The 27,712-nt window shown below is 40.6% G+C and overlaps 1 protein-coding gene across 2 annotated transcripts in view; it reads left to right on the top strand.

Moving 5' to 3' along the window:
* Nucleotides 1–27,712, top strand: part of DYNC1I1 (dynein cytoplasmic 1 intermediate chain 1) — a 389,139-nt gene that overhangs the window by 349,742 nt on the left and 11,685 nt on the right. For both annotated transcript variants that reach the window (XM_055420462.2, XM_055420463.2), the window contains 2 exons: nt 14,874–15,014; nt 19,071–19,196. In XM_055420462.2, coding sequence (XP_055276437.2) covers nt 14,874–15,014; nt 19,071–19,196 — 267 coding nt within the window. The remainder of the gene's footprint in view (nt 1–14,873; nt 15,015–19,070; nt 19,197–27,712) is intronic.

Here is a 27,712-nt window from a genome sequence, read left to right on the forward strand (position 1 = left end):
CATCGTTGACTGCGTGTTAAGTCCACACACAGTGTTCTGTCTTGCGCTCTTGGGGGAAGTTCCATAAATTCAGAATTTCAGGGAGTATGTGTGCCCATGTGGGTGTGCGCTGGAAGCCAGGGAAAAAAGAGAGCCTCCTTTCTCTTTTCCTTTGAGAGCGGCATCAGTTTGCTGGAGTCGCCATTACAAAGTATCAGAGGCGGAATGGCTATAACAACAGAAATTTACTTCCTCACAGTTCCAGAGACTGGAAGTCCAAGATCAAGGTATTGATAGGGTTGTCTTCTGAGATCGCTCTCGATGGCTTGTGGATGGCCATATTATCCCTGTGTCCTCCCCCTGTGCCTGTATCCAAATCTCCTTCCCTTATAAAGACACCAGTCACATTGGATTAATGCCCCCCATTATCTCAGTTAACCTTAACCTTTCTGAAGGCTGTATCCAAATAGTCACATTCTGAGGTGCTGAGGGTTAAAACTTCAGCAGTGACTTTTGGGGCCAACAGAGTTTAGCCTATGACAAAAGCTAAGGGTTGAGCCTTGGTTATGGGCAAACAGCTTAACAATAATGAGCATCTCCTGATGTTCTTACACACACACACACACACACACACACACACACAGCCACATGCATGCCCACACCACACTAGGGCTCTCCTGATGTTCTTACACACACACACACACACACACAGCCACATGCATGCCCACACCACACTAGGGCTCTCCTGATGTTCTTACACACACACACACACACACACACACACAGCCACATGCATGCCCACACCACACTAGGGCTCTAATCCCTCCAAGGCTGGCTCCCAGGGGCAGCAGAGCCTTGAAGGACCCATGGTTGGTGAGGGAAAGTTGCAGGAATAGTCGATGCATTATAGCTAATGTGAGAAGTAAGTTTGTTTGCTTGGGGTGGTGGCGGAGAGGAGTGTTGCTTCCTACAGGACTTTAATACATTTAATTCCTGATTATTGGCATTTATGAATGGGATTTTGCATAACAATCATGGACTTACAGTAATAGCCTCATCTTTAAATGCCTGAATTTATAGCATAGAAATTTCTTCCACAGTTTAGAAGTAATATCTGTAGTTATCTCTGCAGTTTTTTTTAAATTAGTTTTTATTGGTGTGCAGTTGATTTTACAATGTTGTGTTTTTGCTATATATCACAGAGGATCAGTTAGACATATATCCACTCTGCTCTAGATTCTTTTCCCATATAGGTCATTACAGAGCACTGAGTGGAGGTCCCTGAGCTATACGGTAGTCCCTTGTTAGTCATCTGTTTTATATAGTATGGTGTGCATATCAGTCACAGTCTCCCAATTTACACTTTCCCCCTTGGTAACCGTAAGTTTGTTTCCTACACCTGTGACTCTACTTCTGTTTATAAATAAGTTCATTTGTGCCATTTTTAAGATTCCATGTGTGAGCAATATTATCATATGATATTCGTCTCTCTGACTTACTTCACTCAGTATGACAGTCTCGAGGTCTGTCAATGTTGCTGCACATGGCATTGTTTTGTTTTCATGGCTGAATACTATTCCACTGCATACGTGTGTATGCACACACACCCCCACCCGTATTTTCTTTATCCATCCCTCTGTTGATGAACTTTCTAGGTTGCTTCTGTGTCTTGGCTGTCATAAATAGTGAGGCAATGAACACTGGAGCATGTAGATCCTTTCACTAATAGTTTTCTGCAGATATATGCCCAGGAGTGGGATTGTTGGATCATACGGTAGCTCTGTAGAGAAGTAAGTTTGTGATGCTGAATCCAAAGACCTATCTCATCATTATTACTGCACTCAGAATACATTTACAAACTGGTGCAGGATGTCTAGTCCCTGTGTGGTACTGATTTCAATTCAGGATCCTTTACCATCAATACAACATCCTCTTGTTCCTAGGTATCTCTCTTCTTCTCCAGACAAATAAACATAAGAATATATGAATGTAAAAATATTTCATGAAAAATTATGTTAATCTCCCTCTCAGTCAATATCTCTTTCTTTCTCTTCCTCTCTCCCACCCCCCACCCCCACACCAGCAGAACTGTATGTTTTAAAAAGAATCTCAGGTACATAGTAATGTTTTTAGTCCATGGATTACTTTTGTTTGTTTTCAATGAGATAAAATTCATCAGACATTTAATTCCCAATACCCTGTTCTTATGATACACAGGAAGTACCTGACTAGGCTTCCTACTGTCCAAGCCTAGTTTTCATTGCTATTTTTCATCTCACCTTCCTCCACAAGAACAGCCCCTTGTGTTTGGTTTGTTGCCCGTGCTGTACAAACATGCCGACCCCTTTGCTGTGACGGGGTGCTCTTCATCAGAGATAATATTTAAGGGAGCAGAGTGAAGAAAAAGGTTTGAACCAAAGCAGCATGCTCGAATAAGAGAGAGTCCTAGGAGGATGCTGAATCAAGAACCCCTCAGGAAAAGCAGAGGTTCAGCCCTGGGGAGACCAAGAAAGAATCCAGAGCCCAAAGAATCAGGGGAAAGTTCAAGGCTCTGCTCAGAGGTGTCAGAAAAAGATGGGACAGCACCCGGACGCTACCTGCTCAACACGCCCTTTCCGTGTCTCTCCTCTGTCTCCTGTTTGCCAGGCTTATTGCAAAATGTGAGATTATAAAGCTCCATAAGAAACTGTCTGAAATATCAAGGATGGTACATCCAAATAGCAAGTGGGTGGTCTTATGAAATAAGGAAAGCAGCCCTAGACACAAACACTAGTAACGCTAGGATCCTCTTAGAGATCTTGGAGATACTCTGGCCACCTGATGCGAAGAGCCGACTCATTAGAAAAGACCCTGATGCTGGGAAAGATTGAAGGCAGGAGGAGAAGGGGACGACAGAGGATGAGATGGTTGGATGGCCAACTCGATGGACGTGAGTTTGAGCAAGCTCTGGGAGTTGGTGATGGACAGGGAGGCCTGATGTGCTGCAGTCCATGGGGTTGCAAAATACTGAGCCACTGAACTGAACCGAGAGAGAGGTAGTTTGTGATTGGATGGCTATAACTCTCAGAAGCGTGTCCAAAAATTTGGGTTAGCTTGCCAAACCAATCAAAGAGCCAACATGCCTCCAGCCCAACTGCAGCCAGATTTTCTAGCCACTCCTGGACCAACCGTTATTAGCTTTCTGACGCTTCTCTCTCCAAGATCATCGGTGAACCCCGTAACTGTTGAGTGTGATGGCTTCTTTTTAGTCCTCATCTTGCATCATACTGTCTGCCTGGGACTCATTCCTGCAGCCCTCTCTCCTCTTCCTTAGCATCTCTTGTGAAAGATTCTTGGGCATGGACCTCAAGCTTGTCCCCTCCTTGAGTTTCAGACCTACATTTTGACCGCCAGCTTAACCTGAGTGTCATCTCCAGAGACTCAGATGCACCGTGTTTAATATGTAAATCAGATCTTCCAGTCCCACTGTGCCGCTGCTTCTGTTTTCTACAGTAGAAAATCTGAAAACTCCCGCATGAACATTAGACATCTCTGAACCAGTGCCCTGTATATTTATCACTACATGTTTAATAAATGATTAGCTTATTGCATTAAAAAAAAAAAGTCTTAACTCTACACCCAAGACCATTCATAACATGTCTTTACCCCCAACTCTATCCAAACAAAAATAATTTCCTATTATTCCACAGGACAAACCCTCAGATTCCACAGCCTGGCCCCCCATCTCACCTCCCATCCGGGAATTCCATGCTGATGTTCACAGCCAGGTCTTTTCATGCTGTGATTCTCCCCCCACCCACCGACTGGCTTCCTTACCATCTATCAAAGTCTATGCATCTTTCTAGGCGGGTCCCATCACCTGTCCTCAATAATACCTTCCTTGACCACATCAGACTAAAGGTAGCCACCAACACGCCATCTCCCCAATCTCCGAATTCCTCTGGCACCTAACATCTGTACCACAGAATCTAGCACCTGGCTACCTACTTGTTCGCTTTCTTTGGTATAAACAAACCCGAAAGCCAGTCTCTTTTCCAGAGATTCACAGACATGGTAAATTCCTCCTTGAGTTTTCCCCAAGAATGTGTCTCTGAGAACATTCTTTTATATTTTTTTCTTTCTTCAGATGGGGAAATCTGCATACATCCTTGTGACATGATGGGTTTCACCCTTTGTCTTAGTTATCAGGAAATATAGAGCTGATTCACTACCAGACTGTGATAATCAGTTTATCTCAGGATCCTACTGTCAGCTCTCTGTTCACCTGCCCCTGTTGTGTGTTTATTCTTACTTTTGCTGTCTGTTTAACTTGTAAAACAACATAAGCCCTTTTGGAACAATATGAGAAAACGGACTCCCAGGGAAACAATTTTCTCTTATTACTTCATAATTTTCATTTTCCTACCTGGACTCCAAGTCCTTATGAATAGTCACATCTTGTCTTTCTGTTGATTTCCCAAAGTAGGAAGAATATGGTAGGTCCTCAGTAAGTCATTGTTGAGGAATTAATGCTTTTGAAGAGCTTAGGTGAAATAATGTATTTTGTTAAGGTGGGTGAGGTTATTTTAAACTCCAGTGGAAACGTCTCCTTAAAAATTACATAATTCTAGCAGAGGGCCCTGAAGCGTATCTATTTCTGCTAGCATTTTGTTAAAATGTTTAAAGCATCAGAAGAAAAACACAGTGAAAATCAAAAGTTAAAGGTTACAGTAACTGAGCATAACCCTTGATACAGGGAAGATGATGAACAAAATCAATAGTTTGCTGCCATTAACCATTCCTGGATGAAAGTGCATTTTTCCCGACAACCCCAAAGCCCTGCTGGCTGCCTCTGTAATAAACATGACCTTCAGGTGGTATCTGACGTATTTTTTCTTCGTTTATTTTCATTTTCACCCCTTCTTCCCCTCCCTTCCTGACATAAGGTGGCAAACATTAAAATCACCTTTCTAGAAAACTACCTATGCCAGTCATCAAATTCTTTTCTTCCCTTTTTTTGGTAGGGGAAAAGGAGGGGGTTCCGTTTTTTAAGCTCACTCAGGGAGAATACTTTAACTGTGAAAGAAACCACAAGAATGTAATCATCAAGTCACAGCCAGACCTAGCCTGTGTTCCTGCATCCTGTCCATTTACCCCTGAACCCCCCACCGCCCCCCAAACAGTCACCCACCAACACATACCTGTTAAATATTTTTACAGGCATGTGTGAATAATCCATAGAAGTACAAAAACTTTTGAGACTTAAAATTCACCCTGCTGACTGGTCTTTATCCCTGTGCAAGCAGGGCTTGTTGAATCCTTTCTTTTCTCTTTTAACCAGAGCAGAAACGTTTGCGCTTTCATTTCAGTGATATGCCGGAGGGGTTGCCTTCCTCATCCTTCTCCTTCTAAGTGCTAATGTTTGAAGAGAGAATGAGAATGACAAATAACAGATAAAACTGTGTACATAATCCGTGCTTAGTCAGTCGCTCAGTCGTGTCCAACTCTTTGCGACCCCATGGACTGTAATAGCCCAGCAGGCTCCTTTGTCCATGGGATTTTCCAGGTAAGAATACTGGAGTGGGTTGTGATTTCCTCCTCCAGGGGATCTTCCTGATTCAGGGATCGACCCATATCTCCTGTGTCTCCTGCATTGCAGGCAGATTCTTTGCCCACTGAGCCATCTGGGAAACCCACATAATTATGAAATTCAAAGATACCTCCATCCCCACCTCCGGATCTAACCTGCATGTTATGTCTGATGTTGGAAGATAAATTAAAACTCCTCATTATCCCCCAAAGTAGCTGTGTTTGGATCAAACCAGGGGAGGTCCATCTAGGGCAGCCCCATGTGGCCTCTCAGCCTTGCAAATTGTCCAGGGTTCATCGTTAATACTAGGTTATTTTCTCATGCCCATCTCCAATGTCCCGAATCACCTCAGCTCATGCTTAGCTGGTGTTTCCTGGCTTAGACAAAATAAAATAGGTCAGCAAATCAATAAAGAAGGTAAGCAGGAAGCGTATCAAATGTATTCTCTCTCTGAACTGAATATTTTGAACTTTTGCTGTGTGGGATTCTCTGCGCCAATTAAAATAAATACACTGTTTCCACCATTAAATAAAATTGTCAGCTATCCCACTCATATATAATATAAAAAAAAAAAAATACATTGCATTTAACACCAGGAGATGCAGGACCCAGAAAAAAACTTGCCTTGACCCTTTGAAAATGTGCCTTTCTTATGTATGGATGTGTGGTGTTTTAAGACACTTCAGTCATGTCCGACTCTTTGTGACCCTGTGGACTGTAACCCACCAGGCTCCTCTATCCATGGGATTCTCCAGGCAAGAATACTGGAGTGGGTTGCCACGCCCTCCTCTAGGGGAACTTCCCGACCCGGGGATCAAACCCAAGTCTCTTATGTCTCCTGCATTGTCAGGCAGGTTCTTAACCACTAGCACCACCTGGGAAGCAAAATTGAATGAATACAATGTACACTGAATTGTTGAGCAGGTAGAAGATATTTTAGTATTTAGATGACTTTACCATTAGATTCTAAAGCTGAGTATTTGGGTATGTGACTTCTTGAAAAGAAACAAAATTCATTTAAATGTTACATTTGCTAAACATAGTGTGACCACTAATGTCAGGTTAGCTCTGAGAACTGGCAAGTGTTTACCCTGTGGAATTTAGACACAAGGATGAAGGGAGACTCAAGATGTAATCTATGAAGTGGAAGTGGAAGTCACTCAGTCATGTTTGACTCTTTGGAACCGCATGGACTATGCAGTCCATGAAATTCTCCAGGCCAGAATACAGGAGTGTGTAGCCTTTGCCTTCTCCAGGGGATCTTCCCAACCGAGGGATCGAACCCAGGTCTCCCACGTTGCAGGCAGATTCTTTACCAGCTGAGCCACCAGGGAAGATGTAATCTATGGGTCTGGGCTTATGTACCTGCCTGCACACCTGCTCAGCCGTGTCTGACTCTTTGCGACCCTAGGGACTGAAGCCCACCAGGCTCCTTTGTCCATGGGGTTCCCCAGGCAAGAGTGCTAGAGCAGGTTGTCATTTCCTCCTCCAGGGGATCTTCCGCACCCAGGGATTGAACCTTCATCTCCTGCATTGGCAGACAGACTCTTTACCACTGTTCCACCTGGGAACTCCATCTAGGCTTATACCTTTATCTTTTTAAATCTTTAAGAATTATGTATTTCTAAATTTATATATTTATATTTTTGCCTGCATGCTAAGTTGCTTTGGTTGTATCCGACTCTTTGCAACCCTATGGACTGTAGCCCACCAGATTCCTCTGTCCATGGGATTCTCCAGCAAGAATACTGCAGTGGGTTGACATGCCTTCCTCCAGGGGATCTTCATGACCCAGGAATCAATTCCACATCTCTTATGTCTCCTGTGTTGGCAGGTGGGTTCTTTACCAGTAGCACCACCTGGGAAGCCCATTTTTCTACGTATATATGTGTATTTTATAAATGTATATACAAATATACATTAAATATAAATTTATTTACAATAGGGAGAGAGTTTGTAAGCCAGACGCTAGACTGGATGGAGGTGGACAGTTTAGACCAGAGTGGAGATGTTCTAGCACTGAATCTACCCACTAATAAAATGCAGTTGTGCAGTTTAACCCTAAATAGTAACAAAGAAATACGCAAAGCTGCTTAAGGCTGTAAGCACGGCTATCCTTGCTTGTCTTTCTAACCTGTAAAGGTATGGCTACAACCACACTTCTAGCTGCGTAGGGCCAGTCCGAGGTCATCCCTCTCCACCAGCATGTCCTAAACATCATCTCTACCCATTCCCTCCTCCTTCCTAACAAGTCTCTCATCAACCTGAACGTTATCTGTACAATGAATGTTTCTTTAACCAGCATCATGTTTGGTGTGAAACCACGTAATCGTGGTAGAAATAGAGTCGGGGCAGCGGTAACCAGGGAGGGTCTCTTTTTAAACTGGCTTGCCTCCTTCTACAGTCACAGAGTCTGCCAGCAGTCCAGAGAAAGACCACCCGAATGGTACAATGAGCCAACCATCAGCTGACACTCTCTGCCCTGCCTCTCCTCCAATCAGGAGGCAGAACTTGCCCAAAGCGCCCTAGCAGCTAAGATGAGCCCAAACAGTTCAGTTCAGGAGAGCACCCCAGCTTGAGTGTTTGCACAGTAATTCTCTACAGGCTTCACTAAAACGCCCGTTTTAAAGGCGAACCCTTAGGTGTAGCTGATGTGCATAAAAATTGTGCCTGTGCAGGGGGAAATACCCCTTTATGAACGAGGGAGGCAAAGCTTGTAGGTTTTTTTTTCCGTGACTTTAAACACTGAAATACTAGTCAAAACCTGTGAATATGTATACATTCTTTTATGTGGATAATTATCCTCTTTATTGGTGGCGCCTCCTGGATTAGAAGGATTTTTCATGCAAATAAGCAGGAGAGGAAGGTAGTCCAACAAAGGACACCTTTTATGTGGCTTATTCAGCAGAACCTCTACATTTATACAGAGGCAAAGGCTCAATTCCTGGATTTCTAGAGCCTTCTTTCTAATTATTTTATATTAACTAATTCAAATTAAAGTCCTCAGATGTATTTTTGGTTGAGGCAACCAAACAACAAACAGACTCACTGTACTTAACTCTGTTAAGAACAGCTCAGCCAAAGTGTTTATGCCTGATTTTGAATTTCTCACCATGATAGAAGCAGGTAAAGATAGGATTTGGGTATCAGGAGTATTGTTACAATATGAGCCACAAAAATTAAGATAAATACAGGATACTCTGTGCTTCAGGAGGATCCGGCATGCAGTTTGCAAATAATGTTTTCCATTTGGTTCAACAGCACCAAACTTCCCAACACCTTTTTTTGGGCCAACAGAGTTGGTTTTTTGGTTTGGTTTGTGAGTTTGGATTTGTTTGTATAAGGACTTTCTTTTTATGGTAGAGGCATCCATTTTTGTGAGCTTCAAGTTCGGGGGTCCTTTGGTTTTTTTTTTTTAAGTGATATTGTGGTCTCACATTTTTAATGTTTCCTGGAAGAACTGGCTGGCTATTTAATTACTTAACCAGAACCCACATGACAATTTTTGAAGGACATTTTCTTATTACTTATTGTTTAGTATTTTGGTCATCATGTTTTTCCCCAACAAGATACAGTTTTCAAGGTAAGAGTCCATTTGTTTTCCTTGTATTTCAGAATAAAAACAGAAATGCTACTGTTAGTTGTCCACCCCCATCCGACCTACCCATATAATACCCTCTTCCCTACTCCCCGCCCTTCCAAAGAAAGGATCATGGTTTGGGTCGACATTTCTAAGTTGGCTTTGAAAGCTAATCATTTACAGGCAGATGCAACCTCAAGAACCACAGTGTTTGGAGGTGTTAGGAGGCATTTTAGCGCAAAATATTCCTTTTCATCAGCCTTCAAAAAACTGAAGCCCATTGGGATGCCTTGAGCTGTCTGATAAGAGGAAAATAAATCATATAGAAGAAAATAAACACTATATTCCTTGGATGTGACTTTGGTACATTTCTGACATCAGAAATAGAAATTCACCTCTCATGAAATCATTTTATACTTAACTGATTGGAAAAATGTGCAGCTCTCCTCATTGTCAGAAGTGTACTTATAAAATCAAAGCTCAATCTAGAGATCAAGTCTTTATTGTAAAACGTTGATAGATGTTGTAACTGTTCATTTTTGAACAGTTCACTACCTGCCTCTTGTATGTAAATTTAATATTTTTTATCCCTTCTCCAACTGGTCAAATAAGAAATCTTTTATTACTTTTATTATTTCAGTTTTTTCACTGAAAACTACCTTCGTACATCTTCATGTATTTTGATGAAATATGAATTCAAAGTAAAAAAATTGCTGAGATATAAATTCCACAGAACATCAAGGAAGATGGCTTTAATTATAATATGTAGTTTTGAATAACTCTTTGTTAAACTTTCACATGCTTTATTCCCTTCAGCTCTTACCACAGAACAGTCATAGGATCACAAAACCAGTGGGAACCCTTGAGGTCAGTTTCTCAAGATTTCCATCTTACAGATGAGAGAAAACTAAGATCCAAGGATGTTAAGTTGAAATTTCCCAAGGTCTGTAATTTTTGCACTTTCTCCTGCTTCCTTTTCTGCTCCACCCTCCTTGTTTTATCCCCATCTATCAGACAGTATAATTCAATTGGAGTCCTTCACCCAAGGCTGTATAGATACTGAGTGACCTTGAACCCAAATCTTTGCTTTGAGCATCATTTTATTCTACTCTCTAATGCATGGCCTGCTTTAATCTCTGCTGGCTAAAGGGCCATTTCCACCCTCTTTCTTAGTTTGCTGGAGAGAAAAATTTATGTTAGTGTCACAAGATGCTAAGGGTCCTGGGAATTGTATGGGTAACAGCCTTGGGATTCTTAATAACTGATTCAGGAAATGAAACGTTCTGACTGTGATATTTTTAACTCTTCCTATAAGTTACATAATGTGTGCTTAGTAAGTATGGGTTGAATTGAATGGGATACCTGCCAGGACTGGTAACAGATCTTCTCTTTCTGTGAAGACTGAAGACTTTCCCTGTGTTTCATAGAGGACCGCACGGTTCCAGAAAACAGAAAATGTACTTAACAGCTAGAAAAACCAAAAAACCAACTCCAGTGTCGCCACGTACGACCTCGGGAAAGCTACTGACTTTCCTGAACTATCATTTTCTTTTCTGTAAATACTGTCTACCTTTCAGAGATTTGATGTGAATTAAATTAGGCAATATGTACACAGAGTCAGGCACATGCAAACACCCAGTAATTTACCCTTCCCTGCCCTTCAAGTCTGTCTGGGAGGTGACTGGTAGCCTACTTCTACACTTCGAGAATCAGGGCATTAAAATCATGCTGACCCATGTCTGGATATTTTAGCATTTGGGGGGCACAGCCCTGGAAACTTGTCTGGTTGTTACAGCTTTATTTCACTGGCGTGTGTCACACATACTGTTGGCTGCATTGCAAGACAGTTTTCCTTTTTCTTTTCTTTCTTCTCACAGGCCACCAATACCAAACAGAGCATCAGAAAAGAGAATACACAAGTGAAGGGGTTTGTTTCCTAGTGAAATTTGATTGTCTTGAAAAACACTTTCCATAATGACAGTCAGTGGAATGATATTTAATTTACTCAGTGGCCTAGTATTTTGCAGAGTAAATATCTAAGATCATCAAGCTTCTCTAGCTTTAATACATACAAATCATGTTACAGGTTCCTCCTCAAAAATCATTGGTCACATTTGCCCCTACACTTTCCACCTTTTCAAAAGTTGTAGTATTTTAAAACTGGTGCTAATGCAATAGCAAGCTATAACAACTTTGTGGATACAAGCATCTATGTTTCAGAATTCAAAAACAGAATCTTTAGGCCCTAATGCTTTTGACATATGAAAGTGCGTCACGATATATATGTAAATTAGGAAATGTTTTATATTAAGTGTTTGAGACAGATTTTCAGTGAGGTTTTCAGCTTACCTTTTGAGTCCCAAATAAGATAGAATGAAAGCTCCTTTGTTGAAAAAAACTGCATTTAATATTCGGAACAGCTGTGCTTACTATTATAAGAGTGGCGTTAGCCTGTGCCTATGGCATCTGCAGATCTAATCTTGGGAACCAGTGGTTCATGGATGGTGGTTCCCTTGGTACCCTTTTAATGCCTTCAGTCTTGACCAAGGCTTCTTCTTCCTGTAAATTTATCAAGGTTAAAACAAATCCTTTGAAAATATAAATCCTCTCCCCTGCCCCAAACATGCACCATCTATAATTTAGAATTACTTGCATAGTGACTTTTAGAATGAAAGATTCAGTCTTGGAGGTAGGAGGTGATAAGGGAATATTAGCACTTCAGTACAATACTATTTAATACCAGAAAATTGGGTTTTGGTCTGATGAACTAAAAGTTTTTTCCAAATGTTTAAAAGGAAAACTGTCCAAGATATACTACAGTTTTGACTAAGTTTCTTAAAAAAGAAGCCACCAAAAGAGAAAAGGAAAGAAACACTAGAGATTAGCAATGTAATTTGAGAGAATTAACATATCAAACAATATCAACTTAGAAAATGCCTGCATGGTTTTAAAGCTTTTTTAAAGGCTTTCGAATTGAGCACAGCAAGGACTGTAGATTAGTTATGTATTCATTGAATGTCTGTGTGCATCTCTGTCTACACCTCTGTATACTCAAGTTATCCTATCAGCTGGGTTTTTAATAAAGGGTCCTGAGAACTGACTTTTTAAAGCACGTGTAAATCTTTTCTACTCTTTGATTTTAAGAAAAATGTTACTCATATTCTCTAACAAATAGTGACTGGCTAGCTATAAAATCAAGAATTGGGGACGGGAATAATCTTCTACTAAGAGAATTTAATACTCAGAAGCGATCAATGAAGGACCACCTACTTTATCTACCTTGCCTTTTTTTTTATATTAATAAAAAAAGATGATGTTATCATACTATTTTAAGGTGTCACTGGATATTCAGATTCTCTGAAGAAGGAAGTTTGAATCATCTGGTCCAAGCAGTGAGAGGATGGAAAAAAGCTACATCAATAGCAAATCAGCGAATAATCTTAGGTCCAAATCAGAGTGCAAATATGGGACAGAATAGATATATTGGCATAAGAGTTAAAATGTAGAGGAGTAAAATGCAAAGCTATAAAACTAATGTACATTTAATTATTTTTGCGATCGCAGTGTTACATGTTTTTTTAGGTAATTCTTAAATTAAAAATAAGACCACACACACTACCCACCCTACACACGCAATGTCTCACCTAAAATCTTCTGTTGCTTTTATAGTCTTAGAACTGTATTCATGTCTCAGCAATGCCAAAGCAAGATAATTCATGGAAGGAGAAATCACTTAGTCACTACCTTAAATTTTTGTATTAGGTTCATGGGAAATAGATGGGGAAACAGTGAAAACAGTGTCAGACTTTATTTTTGGGGGCTCCAAAATCACTGCAGATGCTGATTGCAGCCAGGAAATTAAAAGATGCTTACTCCTTGGAAGGAAAGTTATGACCAACCTAGATAGCATATTTAAAAGCAGAGACATTACTTTGCCAACCAAGGTCCGTCTAGTCAAGGCTATGGTTTTTCCCGTGGTCATGTATGGATGTGAGAGTTGGACTGTGAAGAAAGCTGATCGCCGAAGAATTGATGCTTTTGAACTGTGGTGCTGGAGAAGACTCTTGAGAGTCCCTTGGACTGCAAGGAGGTCCAACCAGTCCATTCTAAAGGAGATCACTCCTGGGTGTTCATTGGAAGGACTGATGCTAAAGCTGAAACTCCAATACTTTGGCCACCTCATGCGACGAGTTGACTCACACTGGAAAAGACCCTGATGCTAGGAGGGATTGGGGGTGGAAGGAGACGGGGATGACAGAGAATGAGATGGCTGGATGGCATCACTGACTCGATGGACATAAGTTTGAGTGAACTCTGGGAGTTGGTGATGGACAGGGAGGCCTGGTGTGCTGTGATTCATGGGGTCGCGGAGAGTCGGACACGACTGAGCGACTGAACTGAACTGAAGGGAGTTTTATTGTCTTCTCACTGATTTTTCCCACTTTGAGTTCAACACATGGATTTTGGGCTCTTTATTTTCCCTCACAGTACATCTTGGAAGTTTGCTCAGATATTTAGTGCTGATTGCCCACAGATACGTTCTTTGAACATTTTCTGCAGAAAGGATTTGTTTGTTCATATTGTGTGTTATCATTTTTTGGTCTTATTACTCTGGCCTGTACAGGCATTCGACTGGGCCCATGAAGAGGGTACAGACAGCTGACTGGATGAAGAGATTGGGGGAAAAAACTCCCATTGTTTAGATTTCTGTCAGAGGATATAAGAATACTTAATTTCTTTTATCCCTAGGGCTTTCATTATCATTTAAATTTCATTTTACATTAATTGATCAGGGATTAGTAAAGCCATTATGCAGAAATTAGAATAAGACAAGCCAGATGGAATGAATAATTCATGAAGTCCAATTACGTTTTATTTCTGGTGTACTTTCATACTTGCCTCTGACTTCTGTGCTATTTTGATGTGACAATATTCGCTGGAAATCAGGAGTGCCATTTTATTTTATTGTATCCCTCCGGAGGGAAGCATTTGTATGCAGTAGGGGTGTGTTAATGAATTTCCCCCAAAACCACCGATTTTCAGAGCTGTTGGAAACATTGGGTGAGCTAGAAAACGTGATTCGCCTTCCACGGAGGTTGAGGGACAGTGCATTGAGCCTCACCAATCCACCTGATTTGGGTGAACTGATCTTAGATAGAGAGACCAGAGTCTCCGAACCGCGAGATGTTTCACGTGCCCGACAGATGCCTTTAAAACACGCGACCCCTTTCCCGCGCAAAGGACCCATTAAAGTGTGAATCTGGCCCCAGAGTCGGTTTGGAAGCAGAGCGGCAGCCACAGCAAACGGCCGCTAGGTGGCAGGCGTTGCCTTCCGTGCCAAGGGTTCTGGGTCCCCGCGACCGCCCGGGCTTCCAGAGCCTTTCCGCGCGGGTCCGGCCCCGGCGAGCAGAGCACGCCTGGGTTCGGCCCCCGGCAACCCGCGCCGCGTGGCCCGGCGAGCGCCCCGAGTTCCCGGGCCGCCCGTGCAGCTGTGCGGAGTGCCTGCCGCGCGGGTGCCTGCGGCCGCCGCCCTGGCCCCCAGCCCCTCCCCGCCCCCACCCCGGGGTTTATTCCTGCCGGGGGACAGGTCTAGTAGCTTTAAAGCTGCGGCTCACCGTCCCGGGGACTTTCATCTCGGGAAGTTTTATGACACTTGGTGAATGTGCAAAGTTTTTAATTAGGCGCGCTAGACAGCCCGCGGCGGCGGCAGCGCCACCGAGTCTTCACGGCCTCTCTGCTTTGCAGCACAACAAGCCGCTCTACTCCTTTGAAGACAACGCGGACTACGTGTACGACGTCGTGTGGTCGCCCGTGCACCCCGCGCTCTTCGCCTGCGTGGACGGGATGGGGCGCTTGGACCTCTGGAACCTCAACACTGACACCGAGGTGAGCGCAGGCGCCGCGCCCGGCGGGCGGGGAGGGGGCGCCGGCGGCCTCTGCGTCCCCACCCCTCTCTCTCTGAAACGGCCTCTTTTGGACAGGCCTTCTAATTGCAGCTGTGCTGCCGACCCCCGTTCTCCGCTGCTCTGCGGGGAATTGGCAGATGCATTTGGCCCCAAATCATTTAATCTCCCTTCATCCCTAAAACCGTGGCAGAGTCCTGGACAATTGACGACCCTTCTTTGCAAAGAGCAAAACCATACGTGTTCACGCCTTTCCCTGCGGGAAAGGACACTGGGGCATATTTGAGAGTGGTGTTGAAATAACTCTATGGGCAAACACTTGGAAAAGTAAGCTTTTGTGCACTCTGACTTGAGATTGGGCTTTTTAAAAGGGCTGTTTGCCCGTGTTTGCTGTTTACACGATTTCTGTTTTAAATCCGTGAAAGATGATTCTCTGGGCTGTTGATGTTTAGATCTAGTCTCCGTTAATTTTTAGAAGGTAAATAATCCTTGTCTAAGAGACTGAACTCACCACTTTTATAATAGTTTCTGTCTCTGAACATGTATAATAAATTCAGTAAATTTTTTTTATATTTTAACATGTCACATTTGGAGTACTTCACAAGTGAAATTTTTTCAAAAGGCAATTAACAACAAGGAAATAGTCTTTTTAAAAATCATGCTGTATATAATCATGTTTCTAAAATTATGTCACGTGTCTTATTCCCTTTTTCCGCTCTCAAAATTCTTGAGGTGCTGATTTTCAGGTACTAAGAGTTTTGGGTTGAGTTTAAAAAGAAACAGGAATATTAAAGGTCCTTCAGTTTAATACAATAAAATGGTCTGGTCATCAGCTGGTCCATGATTCAGGGTAGCTCTCCATCAATAAGAGTGGACAGGTAAGAAGAACAAGTGCTGAAAACTACATGTCAAGTGGAGAACAAGGGAGAGATCTTTTGAAGTGTTCTGAGCAGGAAACAGCTCAGCCTTTTTAATTAGGAAGCCTACAGCTGGGGGATGTGAGGAGAAGCGGGCTGCCCTGAAATTTTGGGGGGAGGGGCAGGGAAATATCCTTCAGGTGTTATTACTGAGTCACCGTATCATACAAGATTATATTCACCTAAAACCACTGCCAAATAGTTGGGTTTTACAAATCTTTCCATTTAACTCTGTCTTTTATTTTTCCTTTTGGCTACCAGAACTACATGACAAGGACCAGAGCTATGCAATGAAGCGTCTGGAAGTGAAGGGCAGTAGTGCGCAGGGCCCATCATTTCGGACATTGAAACGTTTATAACATTATTGCCTTTCATGAAACGGTGCCTATTTCTCTACAATGTAATGGTTTCCCAAAGTCTTTCATCACCATTGATTAAAATCATGTTGTTTCTCTTTGGGAGAATAGATTCATTCACTGTAAACAACCAAAAAACGCAGTTTTCAGATTGACTTAGGAAACAACCTCCCCCCCACACACACAATTAGAAATCAGATTTACTAGAAGTGAGTTCAGGTGATGCTCAACTATTAATATGATGCAGTGGAGTGCCCTACCAACTCCTTAGTAATTCCTCTGTGATTCTTTTTGTTTAGTTTTATGTTTTTATCTGCCCTTTAGGTAAAATGAAATAATATCTCAGCCTTGCCAAATGTGATTTTTTTTTCCCCCTTCCCTCTCTCTAGGTATCAAGAGACAACCATATAAGTCTTTTATAGCTAAGCATTTTAAGAAATCATTACTGGGCATGCAAATCGTTTAGTTTTGCGGTGAACATAGTTCTGCTTTTGCAATAATAGTAGATACATTGAGCCTGATTCAGATCCAGTAATAAACTGAACACTTTTTTAAAGTCCTCAAATCATTTTTGTCTTCTGTCAAGTTGAACAAGATTTTTCAAATATTTGTCCGATTAGAAATTAGATTTGTTTAAAAAGAAAACAAAAATCCTGAAATCTCAGTGGTTCTTTGTCGTCGTTCAAAATACAGTGCTTTTTAAACCAACTTATCCCAACTACTCCTATTCAAGGACAGCTTACATTCACCTACTTCACTGTTACTGAGCTCTACGCAGTGTGGTGAATGATGTGTATATATTCTGTGTTTGCAATTAAAATGATTAAAAACTGTGAAAATATATAAGGAACTGAAATACGAGAGTAAGAAACAATTATGGATTATTTTCATTATAGATTCAGCAACTTTTGAAAACTCATTACTTGTCAAATTAATGAAATATGTTTGTCATTTTCTTCATACATTTCATAATTCTTTTAGCATGTGTTATAAACTGTCAGTTTCTATTTTTTTACCCCCACCATTTATGATATCTATGAAAAGAAGATATTTTTAATTCCAAATAAATATATAAAATTCTTTAATATGTTTTAGGCATACTTTAAAATGTATCAAAAAATCATTTTCTTTTGAGTGATCTTTTGTCATATTTATATTAAGATTAAATAATTTTTATTCAATTTTTGAGATTGTTCAGAGATAAAATCTGATATTAACCAGCATTATGAAAAGTGGGAGCCTTATGATCTCCCTAAATTATGGAGTTAAAAATTTTAACTCTGAAAACTGTATAGCTGATTCTCAGATTTGTTTTCTGAGTAGCACAGTAATAATAAAGTGTATTGACAGAATTATTGCCTATTGCAATTCATATTGTTTTGGCCTTTGAAAAGTTTGGTTAAAAATTCAGTCTACAGCACTGCACAGCAGGCCCCTTTATTGTAGAAATTGTGTATTTAAGAAAAAAAAAAAACATGAGCTGGGGACTTTTGTTTTACATTTTTGCTATCAATTGACATACTGTGATTTAAGCAGGTAAAAGAATTTTTATTGATTTCAAGATTAAATTTAAATATAGATTCTTACATATGATGGAGTTTTTATTGCTATTTTAAAGATAGGTGTTGGGTCAATAATCTCATATAAACAGATGGTTTCAATTCCCTTAATAACAGAACGCCGGGGGAGCAGAGGCACAGTCCAGGTCCTGTTTCCACCCTGAGAAGTCATGTGCGTTAGACACAGGTCTTGAAAGAGTGGCATGAGATGATGTTGGTGGGCCTCTTTTCACTATATATTTTTTTCCTTTTTGTTTTAATATTTACCTTTTTTAATGGGCAGATGTCGTTTCCTATTCAACATTTTTGTAGAAAGCTCAGAGAGCTGATCTTTCTATCAGTTATAAACTCCCAAACTTCCAGATGTGAGTTTATACAACTCATGATGAAAGAGAGGTAGACCCACTAAAATTCTTTTTTCCAAATTGTAAGGTTCTTATAACAAATACTGCAGGTTCCATCTCTGCACCTCCAGTTCACTTGAATAATGATTAATATTTGTAATTACCAATGTTGTCAGATTTCAGGTGCTTATTAAAGGAGGTGTAAAGCCTTTTCTACAGTAAGTGCTGCACTCTTGTCAGGATACCGTCCCGAGGACATCAGAGTTAGCACTTCCTGCACCTTGGTGCTGCTGGGAGGAAGCAAAACTGGGTGGACAGAGGAAAAGAAAACAGGAGAACTTGAGGTTTTGAACTTTTGCTTCTTAGCATCCCTTCTATGACGAGGTTTCAAGGATCAAAACATTTTTTCCACTGAAGACACTTAGTAATATGACTTATTTTTCACCGTACACCCCATCCCCACCTTTTATAGTTTCCTCAATCTTGCTAAATCCTGAAGTCTCCCTCCTCTCCATCAATCCATAAATCAGGACCCAATCAAGAAGTCTCACACTGAGTTGCTGTGTGATGTTGTCGGTGTACCCTGCATAATCCGCAGAGATATTTATGCCACTCACTGCCCACTATGGCAAAAGACTCCCTCTCTTTCCTTTTTTGTTGAAGTGTCTCTCCTCTCTACCTCTTAATTCAGTGGAGCATATGATTTAAGAACAATGAATCCTTTACCAGCTGCACCAGAGACGTACATTACTTCATGCACACGCGGGCCGCGCTGACTCATCCAGTTAAACGTATCATTGTCAATTCGTATATTTAAATTCATATTCAGAGATTCTTGGTTTCTGCTGTAACCCCTTTGGCAGGTTCCAACAGCAAGTGTGGCCATTGAGGGGGCGTCTGCCCTGAACCGTGTTCGTTGGGCTCAAGGTGGCAAGGAAGTTGCTGTTGGGGACTCAGAAGGCCGTATTTGGATCTACGACGTCGGAGAGGTACACGTTATTTGGTTTGGGTGTTTTGATTTAGTGTTTTGGTGTTCAGGCTTCTTTTTTTTTTTTTTTTTTGGCTTCTATATCTGGTTTAAATACCTAGTGAAATTATTGGCAGCACCTTGTGGACCATGAGAGCCCTCTCGAGTCCATTTGCAAATTTCCATTGACTTCAGTAGGAGTTTGGGGAGACTTCCTTGGGGCCTAATTTGGTCTTCTGTCTGCACACACAGGACCCGTTAGTTAATGATCAGGCTACTTTCTAAGTGCTGTAGAATTCTCAGCTATCCTGTGATGAAGCATGGTCCTCCCTCGACCTGCACTCCCACCCACCCCACCCCCTTGCCAATTTCATGAGAATGAAAAGTTTGCCAAATTCATCATGCTAACATTGAATTTGGAATTTGTTGTTTATTTTGAAAAGTCAAGCTTTAGTTGGTATGTTTAATTAAAAGGTATATCCGGGAGTTGGTGATGGACAGGGAGGCCTGGCGTGCTATGATTCATGGGGTCGCAAAGAGTCAGACATGACTGAGCGACTGAACTGAACTGAACTATTACTCTTTAATTAAAAGTAGCCAATTAAATAGCTGAGGTGAGTCAGATCTTTGTACCGTTTTTGTGATATTCAGAGTTGTTATGTGCAGTGTATACTTCTCTGGTTTATCTTGTTATATGATGTGTAAAATATTTCTGAATGTTATGGCACACATCAGAAGAACTGCATATTTGATTTTAGAAAAATCTCCTTGAATATCCGTACTACACTTAATATTACATTACAGAGCAATTTTCTGGAAGCATATTTGTTTGTTTTTACTCTTTGAGAAAGTGTTGACAAAAATCTTCATTTCTGATGGGGTGAAATAAGTTTTTTCTTAAAGACAAACAAAATAGTGAACTTTCAAGCCAAACAAAATAAGCATGTTGTGTACATCGTGTTAGTGTAATATGAATCTAACATTTGCATTCCAGGGGAAAAATAGACCGCATTTCTAGGCGTTACATCCTGCACCTCAGGAGTGTGCTTTGAGTGCCTGGTGGATGGGCAGAGCTGATCACACTGAGAAGGGTTCTTTAGAGTTTCATCAGTGAGCTTTCTACTATTTTGGCAACGCTAGATGGTTTGTTCTGCAGTGGAACTTTGGTGATGCTGTATGGCAGAGTTGGTTGTGTTGAAACAAGCTGGATGGTGTTTGTGTGTGTACGTGCTTTAATTCAGAGACAGAAACTGAATGACTTCAGATGGGAGTTTTCTGTTCGGGGATGTACAACTCTAAGTAAAATAGCTGAAGAATCTCTGAGTTTCACTGCATACTATTTCATTAGGCTCCCCCTTAACCACTCCTGATGGCACAAGCTGAGTCATTCCAGCAGCGACAAAGGCTCTGTTAATATTCATCCCCAGTGGTGAAGAAGGAAATGGTCTGGTGACTATTGACGTAGCTTGGAATCTTTGAGAAAGAGAATACCCTTCGGAACTGAAAATATTGCCAATATATTTTAAAGCCAAAATATTGCCAATAGTTCCTTCAGTGAATATTTTAGTCAGTGCATCTTTTTCATGGTTTTCATCAAAATAAAACGAAAGCAGCAAAAACATGTATTCTACATTGGTTCATTTGTTTAAAACATTTGAGAGGTAGAAAAGAAGGGAAATATTAAGAAACAAAAGTTTCTCTCTTTCCTTTGTTTATAATGGGTATAATTGCAGCAGAGAAAACATATGTGCTCAGAGATGAAATGGTAGAAAATAGATGAAATTTAAAAATGCCTTTCTCTACCTCCCTTGCTTATTATACGTAACATTCCTTAACTCTTTTAGGTGTATATACAACATTATTTTATCCAAGAGGACTGAAAAGAATAATAGTTCAACAGTCTGGTTTATTTAAAGTAACGCATTTTGAAAAATCTGCATGTTGACCACACATAATTCATATATAAACATAATTCATATATACATGTAATATACATTCACACACACCACCTTTAGGCAATAAGAAAATACAGCATAACATGTATACAGAATTTACTGCAACAAGTTATAATATAGCCATGGGACAGAATTACTTGAATATGACTCATATTTTGGGAGTATATTTGATTTTGTAAGTTGCTTTGACTGATACGTGGCTGCTAAAACTTCTCCCTACGTTGTTGTCATCATTTCTAAATTGTATAGTGTTGTTATACTCATATTTCCTCTATCGTACTAGCAGGTCAGGCTGGTTTTCATTTTGGTATTATTGCCCTTGCTTTTCTAAGTGATATTACAGACTATAGAAATGTCTGCAACTCTAGGCCGGTCTCACCTATTGTCTGGAGTCTAGACAGGCTATAGAAAAATCTCTGTGACATATAATAGGCCCAACTATTTGTAGGGTTGTTTATCTCTACGAATTCACTACCAGGAAAAAAATGGGTTATACTATTTTATTGAGAGAAGCTAATATTGTAATCCTCTAGCCCTTTTCTGAAGGACCAAAAATCAGGATAGGCTTATATATTTGAACAGTTCCTTCTGTATTGTTTGATCCTATAAAAAGTAATCTATAGCTCAGAGAAACTCAGACTTTACAACATAATTTTGCTGAAAGTATATATTTTCCTGAGTATTTTTGTAACGTATTTACAAATTTATCTTGTGTATTTTTGGGGAGAAATAAAGGGGTACTTTTCTGTTCTGATACCCTGTTCTAAGTTTCTGAAGATCAACTCTGTAGAGGTCCATGTATTGAAGGGAAAGATGACTTTCCAACAGCTAAGTTTAGCTGAAGCCACTTGGGAGAGATGGTAGATCATGGGAGATACTGCCACGGCGGTAATTACTATTGTGGCGTTCACCAACCTGGAACTGACAGAGCATAACTGTCCTTAGACATTGTCGTGTTGTGCTGTTAGTCACATCTAACTCTTTGCAACCCCATGGACTGTAGCCCACCAGCCCCCTCTGTCCTTGGGATTCTCCAGGCAGGAATACTGGAGTGGGTTGTCATTCCCTTCTCCAGGGGATCTTCCCAACCCAGGGATTGAACCCCAGTCTCCCACATTGCAGGCGGATCCTTTAGCGTCTGAGCCACCAGGGACGCCCCTTAGAATGGCACCCCATAAACAGTACCCCGGCAGCCTTTGTAATCGCCTACACTGTAGAACACCAGACAGAGTGCCTTTACAGCAACCTGGCCCATCTGGAATTCAAGGTCAAATCCAATACCGGGGCATGGCTGACAGAGGAGAAGGGGTTTGAGCAGGAAGTGATTTTCAAAGGAAAAAAATATAGAGGAAAAGAAAAAAGGATGTCATTGAGGATCAGACGGCCGGGAAACTGTGCTCCCACTATTGTATTAAAAATTGATCCTCCAGTCCCCATTAAAACGAAACCCATCATCAGGGTCACGCTGGCCTTTGGATAGAAAACCTGGCCTGTGGAACCTTCTAGGAAGAAGATGAAATACTTTCAGGAAAGCCTTATAATACAATCTGTATATGAAAGTTAATGGTAGTTTTGAGAGGACACTCTGTTGATCCATTTTCCTTGGACCTCAGTACATCGGATGGGTGTCTCGTCTGCCAGAGGACATCCCACACTCATTCTCCCACGGTGTTCTTGACCGAACCTTCTGTTAGGCTGTGGAGAAAGGAGGCAAGAGCAGCAGGCTATCTTTCACTAAGGTCCTGTTTTAGAGCAAGGCTGGCTTCACCTGCGCTGTTGTCTTGCAGGGCCCCACGCAGAGGAGCCCTGAGCTTGGTTTAAAGCTCTGCTGTCATCGTCCTGCAATTGTTCAGACATTTTCCAGCAAGATGCCTCGTGTTTCCAGGTTGCACTGGGTCCCTCAGACTCTGTAAACAGTCTGGTCCAGGAGAGTATTGATTTTAGTACACTCACAGCACAAATCAGAAATGAAAAGTTCTGGTCTTGATGTAGACCATTAGGAAAGAGAAATCTTTAGAGAGGTGGTTAAACGTCGTACCTGCTGTGTGATGTTATTATTACCTATTCTTTGCATGCACACGTGCATGCTTAGTCGGGTCCGACTCTTTGTGGCCCCAAGGACCGTAGTCGGGCAGGCTCCTCTGTCCATGGGATTCTCCAGGCAAGAATAATGCAGCGGGTTGCCATTTCCTTCTCAAGGGCGTCTTCCCAACACACGGACTGAACCCGTGTCTCCTGCGTTGGCAGGCGGCTATTTTTACCACTGTGCTACCCGAGAAGCCCAGTATTGTTATTACCTATTCCTTAGGATGATTTTAAAATGTTGGATGAGAAGAGCAATGTTTCCACATTCTCAGTATCATGATATTTGGGTATTGGGTGGATATTCTAGTTCCCCTCCCCACGACCCTCTTTTGATCACGTGATTTTAACTGAGAGTGTAATAAAGTTTTAGGGAGAGAGCTCTATTATACCTACCTTCAGGTGGAGTTGAGAGGGACAGCCTTTCTCTGTCCCCTGAGAGGAGACTTCTGGGACTCCCAGTGGAGACAGTTCCATTCAAGTCCAGGTGGACGTGCCTTCCTGTGGGACCTGACACTCAACCAAAGGGCACTGCAGAAAGGGACTCGGTGTCACCAGGCATTAACAACCGTCTGCCTCATCTCCTGTCCCAGCTGAGGTGCAGCTGCTGCAGGGAGTCCCAGCACAGTGCCCCCATGATCGTGCCCACCTCTATTACGTACAGTTATCCTCCGTGACTTTTAAGATGATGGCAGAGAGCAGTGGCTTGGATCCAGATTTACTGATGCAATTTATTATGAACTTCTGAAGGGGTAAACAGGGGATTCCGTGTGCGCTCACTGAAATCACCAGATTGAGTCTGTCCATCCTTTTTTTTTTTTCCTGTTACATTTAAATGGCAAAGACATGAGTAACGTCTCAAAGCCTATGAGTAAGGAGGTAAAATATAAAACGCAGTGTTTTCAGGTAGGCCACATGATGCTTTGTTTATACAGCATACATTTTTGGTTGTTTGATTTTGGCATTGTATCTGGAAAATATACTGTACACATTTATTTTCACAGATAGGGGTCTGTTTTCTTTGCAGAGCAGGTGCTTACCTCCTATTAGCATAAATGGAAGTTATATGAATTCCATGAAAGAGAAGACCCCTTTTATTATTTGGCTATAATTTGTATTCTATTCATGCATCTCAAAAGTTACTTAGACAGTGGTTGCATGCACCACTTAAAATTCAAAGATCTAAATTTTAAAATGAGCACAGCACTTGAATAAGTTTGCAAGCTTTTGCTCCCCAAACCATTGGACACCATCTGTTTTGGAGCTGTGTGATCCCATTCAATTAATTGAAAGATGAGTAAGATAACAAGTCATAAATTAACTACAAATATAACCTGAAAATGTTGAGTGTATTCTTCTTCAGACTTGTTAATCATTGTTGGATTTTTCAAAAATGATGTGTGATCACACATATTCTTAAGAATTAAAAATAAGAATTACTCACGGCCAAGGCTCTTTACCAAATAGCAAGGTTTTCTATATATATATATAGAGAGAAAGCTGATTTTAACAGCACATGGGCCAGTGAGTGTAGAATTATTCACGTGTCCTGATGATTGATAGCCAGCCTCACTACCTGTCTTTCTCGCCGATGTGTTTTACAGAAAGCCTGTTGCCATTGTTAATGCTTCAGTGCAGTCACACAGATGCAGCTGTCATAAATATCCCCTAACAACTGTTTGCTGCTTATCTGAATTAGTTAGAATGCTGTTTGCAGCCCCAGTTGTGAAAGAAGCAGTTTATCTTCTACCTCCTATTTATTTCTTTTTCCATTAACCTCTTCTAGGGAAGATTTTGTTTTCAGTTGGGATAAATATGCGTAAGTTTCAAATCCCTGATTATATTCCTACAGTAGTCAAACGATAAAATTCCAAAATCATTTCGGCTGAAAGTAGAGTTGGAAAAATAAAACAGCAACTGAAAAACTGTAATTTCGGAGATGAGTAAGTCTTATCGCCCTGGCTTTCTCTGTGTAGTATTCTGTTCACTCATCATCTAAGGGAATGTGTATTAATCTTCAAATTTTAACCCTGAGCTCTGGCACCATTTTGTGTGCCTTGTTTGCTGTGACTCTTGGGGGACCAAAAGAAAGGCAGTCATCTTATACAAATTGTAATAAATGTAGTCAATTTGACATTTGTCAATATGTTAAAAGGGCCTTAAAAAATCTTGGAAGGGAAAAAGGAGAATATGAGATCAAATGCAGTCGCTAAAGCATGGTTTTAAATGTTCATCTGAATCTATTTTAAAGCTACAATTAAAAATTGGAATGAAAATTCTACTTGGAATCCCAGTAGGAAAAATGACCTAGGCAAGATACTTTAGAATGATGGTCAAGGTGTAATGTACAGGGACTATAAAAAGTGCCTCCAGCCGTTCTCACAGACAGCTAGAGTAAGAAGAAAAAGAGATTCCGTGAACCATTTTCCTTGTACTTTAAATCGCTGTTCAGCATAGCAGCACCTGATAAACTGGAAGTATTGGGAGTTAAAAGAGTGTTTGAGCGATGCAAAATAAACAATACACGTATGGTTTTTAAGTGGATTACACTGAGGCAATAATTGTTCACTTCATGGAATGACTTCATGTTTTCCAGTAGGACAGTGCCTACATCCATTTTCCACAGGAATTTATGCCCTGAATATAAATAATCCCCCTCTGTGGGGAAGGCTGGCATGCAGAACACAAAATACGAAGTTAAACTGAAATTGGGGGGTTGATTCAAATAAGAGTTCCTTAATGAAAAAGAACTGCACTTGAAATCAGTCGATTTAATTATTGTGCTTTATGAAAGCTATTATCCTCTGACGATGACGAGCCCGATAGCATGGCTAAGTTCTGGCAGTATCCAGGAGGGGAGGGGAGGGCAGAGCTAGGCTCAGCTTACCGGAGTCCAGTTATAATTGCCTCGAACACTTGTGTTTCTCATTAAATGAGTGTGGCCATAAGTTTCTAGACTCTTGAAGGTCTTTTAAGTGCTAGCTTATTCTTCAGTGGATTAAACAGTGTTTTTTCCTTTTGCTGATGCTAAACACTTCTTTTGGTTTTTCCCTCCATGGAAAAGACTTATGTGATGCCAAAATCCAGATAAAAACTGAAAATCCAGATACTTAGTGTTTTTAAGCTGAATGTTTATTATCATAGCCACAAACCTATGCAGTTAAGTTAAAAAGCACAAAGGCATATTTGTATGGACAGATTTGGGGTGCTAATAAATATCATTACATAAAATAAGCCACTTTGAAATCATATATTAGTTCATTTCCTTGTCATAATAAATTATATGTATTTGAAATAAAATCATCTGGTTAAAATATATGATTATAATTTTAGTGTTAACGTGATTTTTTTCTAGGGAAAGTGTTAAAAAGAAAGTGCTATTTCAATTAATGTTATAATTATTCATCTTATAGTAAATGCAGTAGCAGTGGGTCTGTTTTGATAATTACATATGTTAAAGACCATGATTAAACTAGTTATTATATAAATAGTGTGCTTATTCAGGTAGCATTAGTTTATAAATTTTCAAGCCACTTTTTTTTTTCTGAATTGATAAGAAAATACTTATGACTTTTATATATTACGGAGTAGTTAACTAAATGAAAAGAAAACCCTAATATCTAATTTTATAAAAACCAAATTAATGTGTGCATAGTAATCTGCAATATTCAATGAGATTAATATAGTCCCATTTTGGTGATAAATGGTCTTTGAATATAAACCTTCTGAAACAAGTATTAGTTTGTATAATTAATCATCTTTATGATTCTTCTGTGGTTTCAAACTGTCATCTTCAATAGCAGTTTGGATTCTGAGGCAGTCATTAATTACAGTGTTAATTTTTTTTATGTCCAACAAAATTGTGTTTAGTTTTGGAATTTCAAAACTGCTAAATTTTATCTTGAAACATTACTGCCTAGAACAGTAAGTAGCCTCAAATCACGGCTTGGACCAGCCAGGCATGAAGCTGCTCCAGTCATATGAGTCTAGATTAACACTGGCCTGTACAGAAATGAAGAGTTATTTGTTTCTTCTGTAAGTAAGTATGTTACTGTTGGTATATCTGAAATAGAATATGAAATTGAATATCTGCCTATACATGTTTATGTATAAATATTTATATGCCATGTAGGCTGGACTTGCAAAGTGAGGAAGTGAAGGAGTCACTGTATTCCACTTTCACAAAAGGTTTGCATGAATTTCTGAGACTGTCAGCTATCAGAACATCTTTTCCATTTTAAAGCATGAATTATTTATCATTTAGGGAATATCAGAGCATAACATTGTAGGAGCAGTTTTGCACTCTTACTTTGTAGGCTGGCAAAACTCATCAGTGGCCCGGAATTCTCTCTGATCTTTGTCCTCACGGTCGGCCAGTACTTTTGCAACGTTTAGACAGAACCTTTAATCAGTCTGGCAGCCCTGCTCTGGTTAATCACATTCCTCGCTAGAGTTTTTCTGATCTTTAGAGTGCCACATCTACAGGTACATAGATACTTGC

Source organism: Moschus berezovskii, chromosome 3 (genome assembly GCF_049115385.1).
Source record: "Moschus berezovskii isolate FMDL1 chromosome 3, NW_MosBer_1.0, whole genome shotgun sequence".
Classification (NCBI taxonomy): Eukaryota; Metazoa; Chordata; class Mammalia; order Artiodactyla; family Moschidae; genus Moschus; species Moschus berezovskii.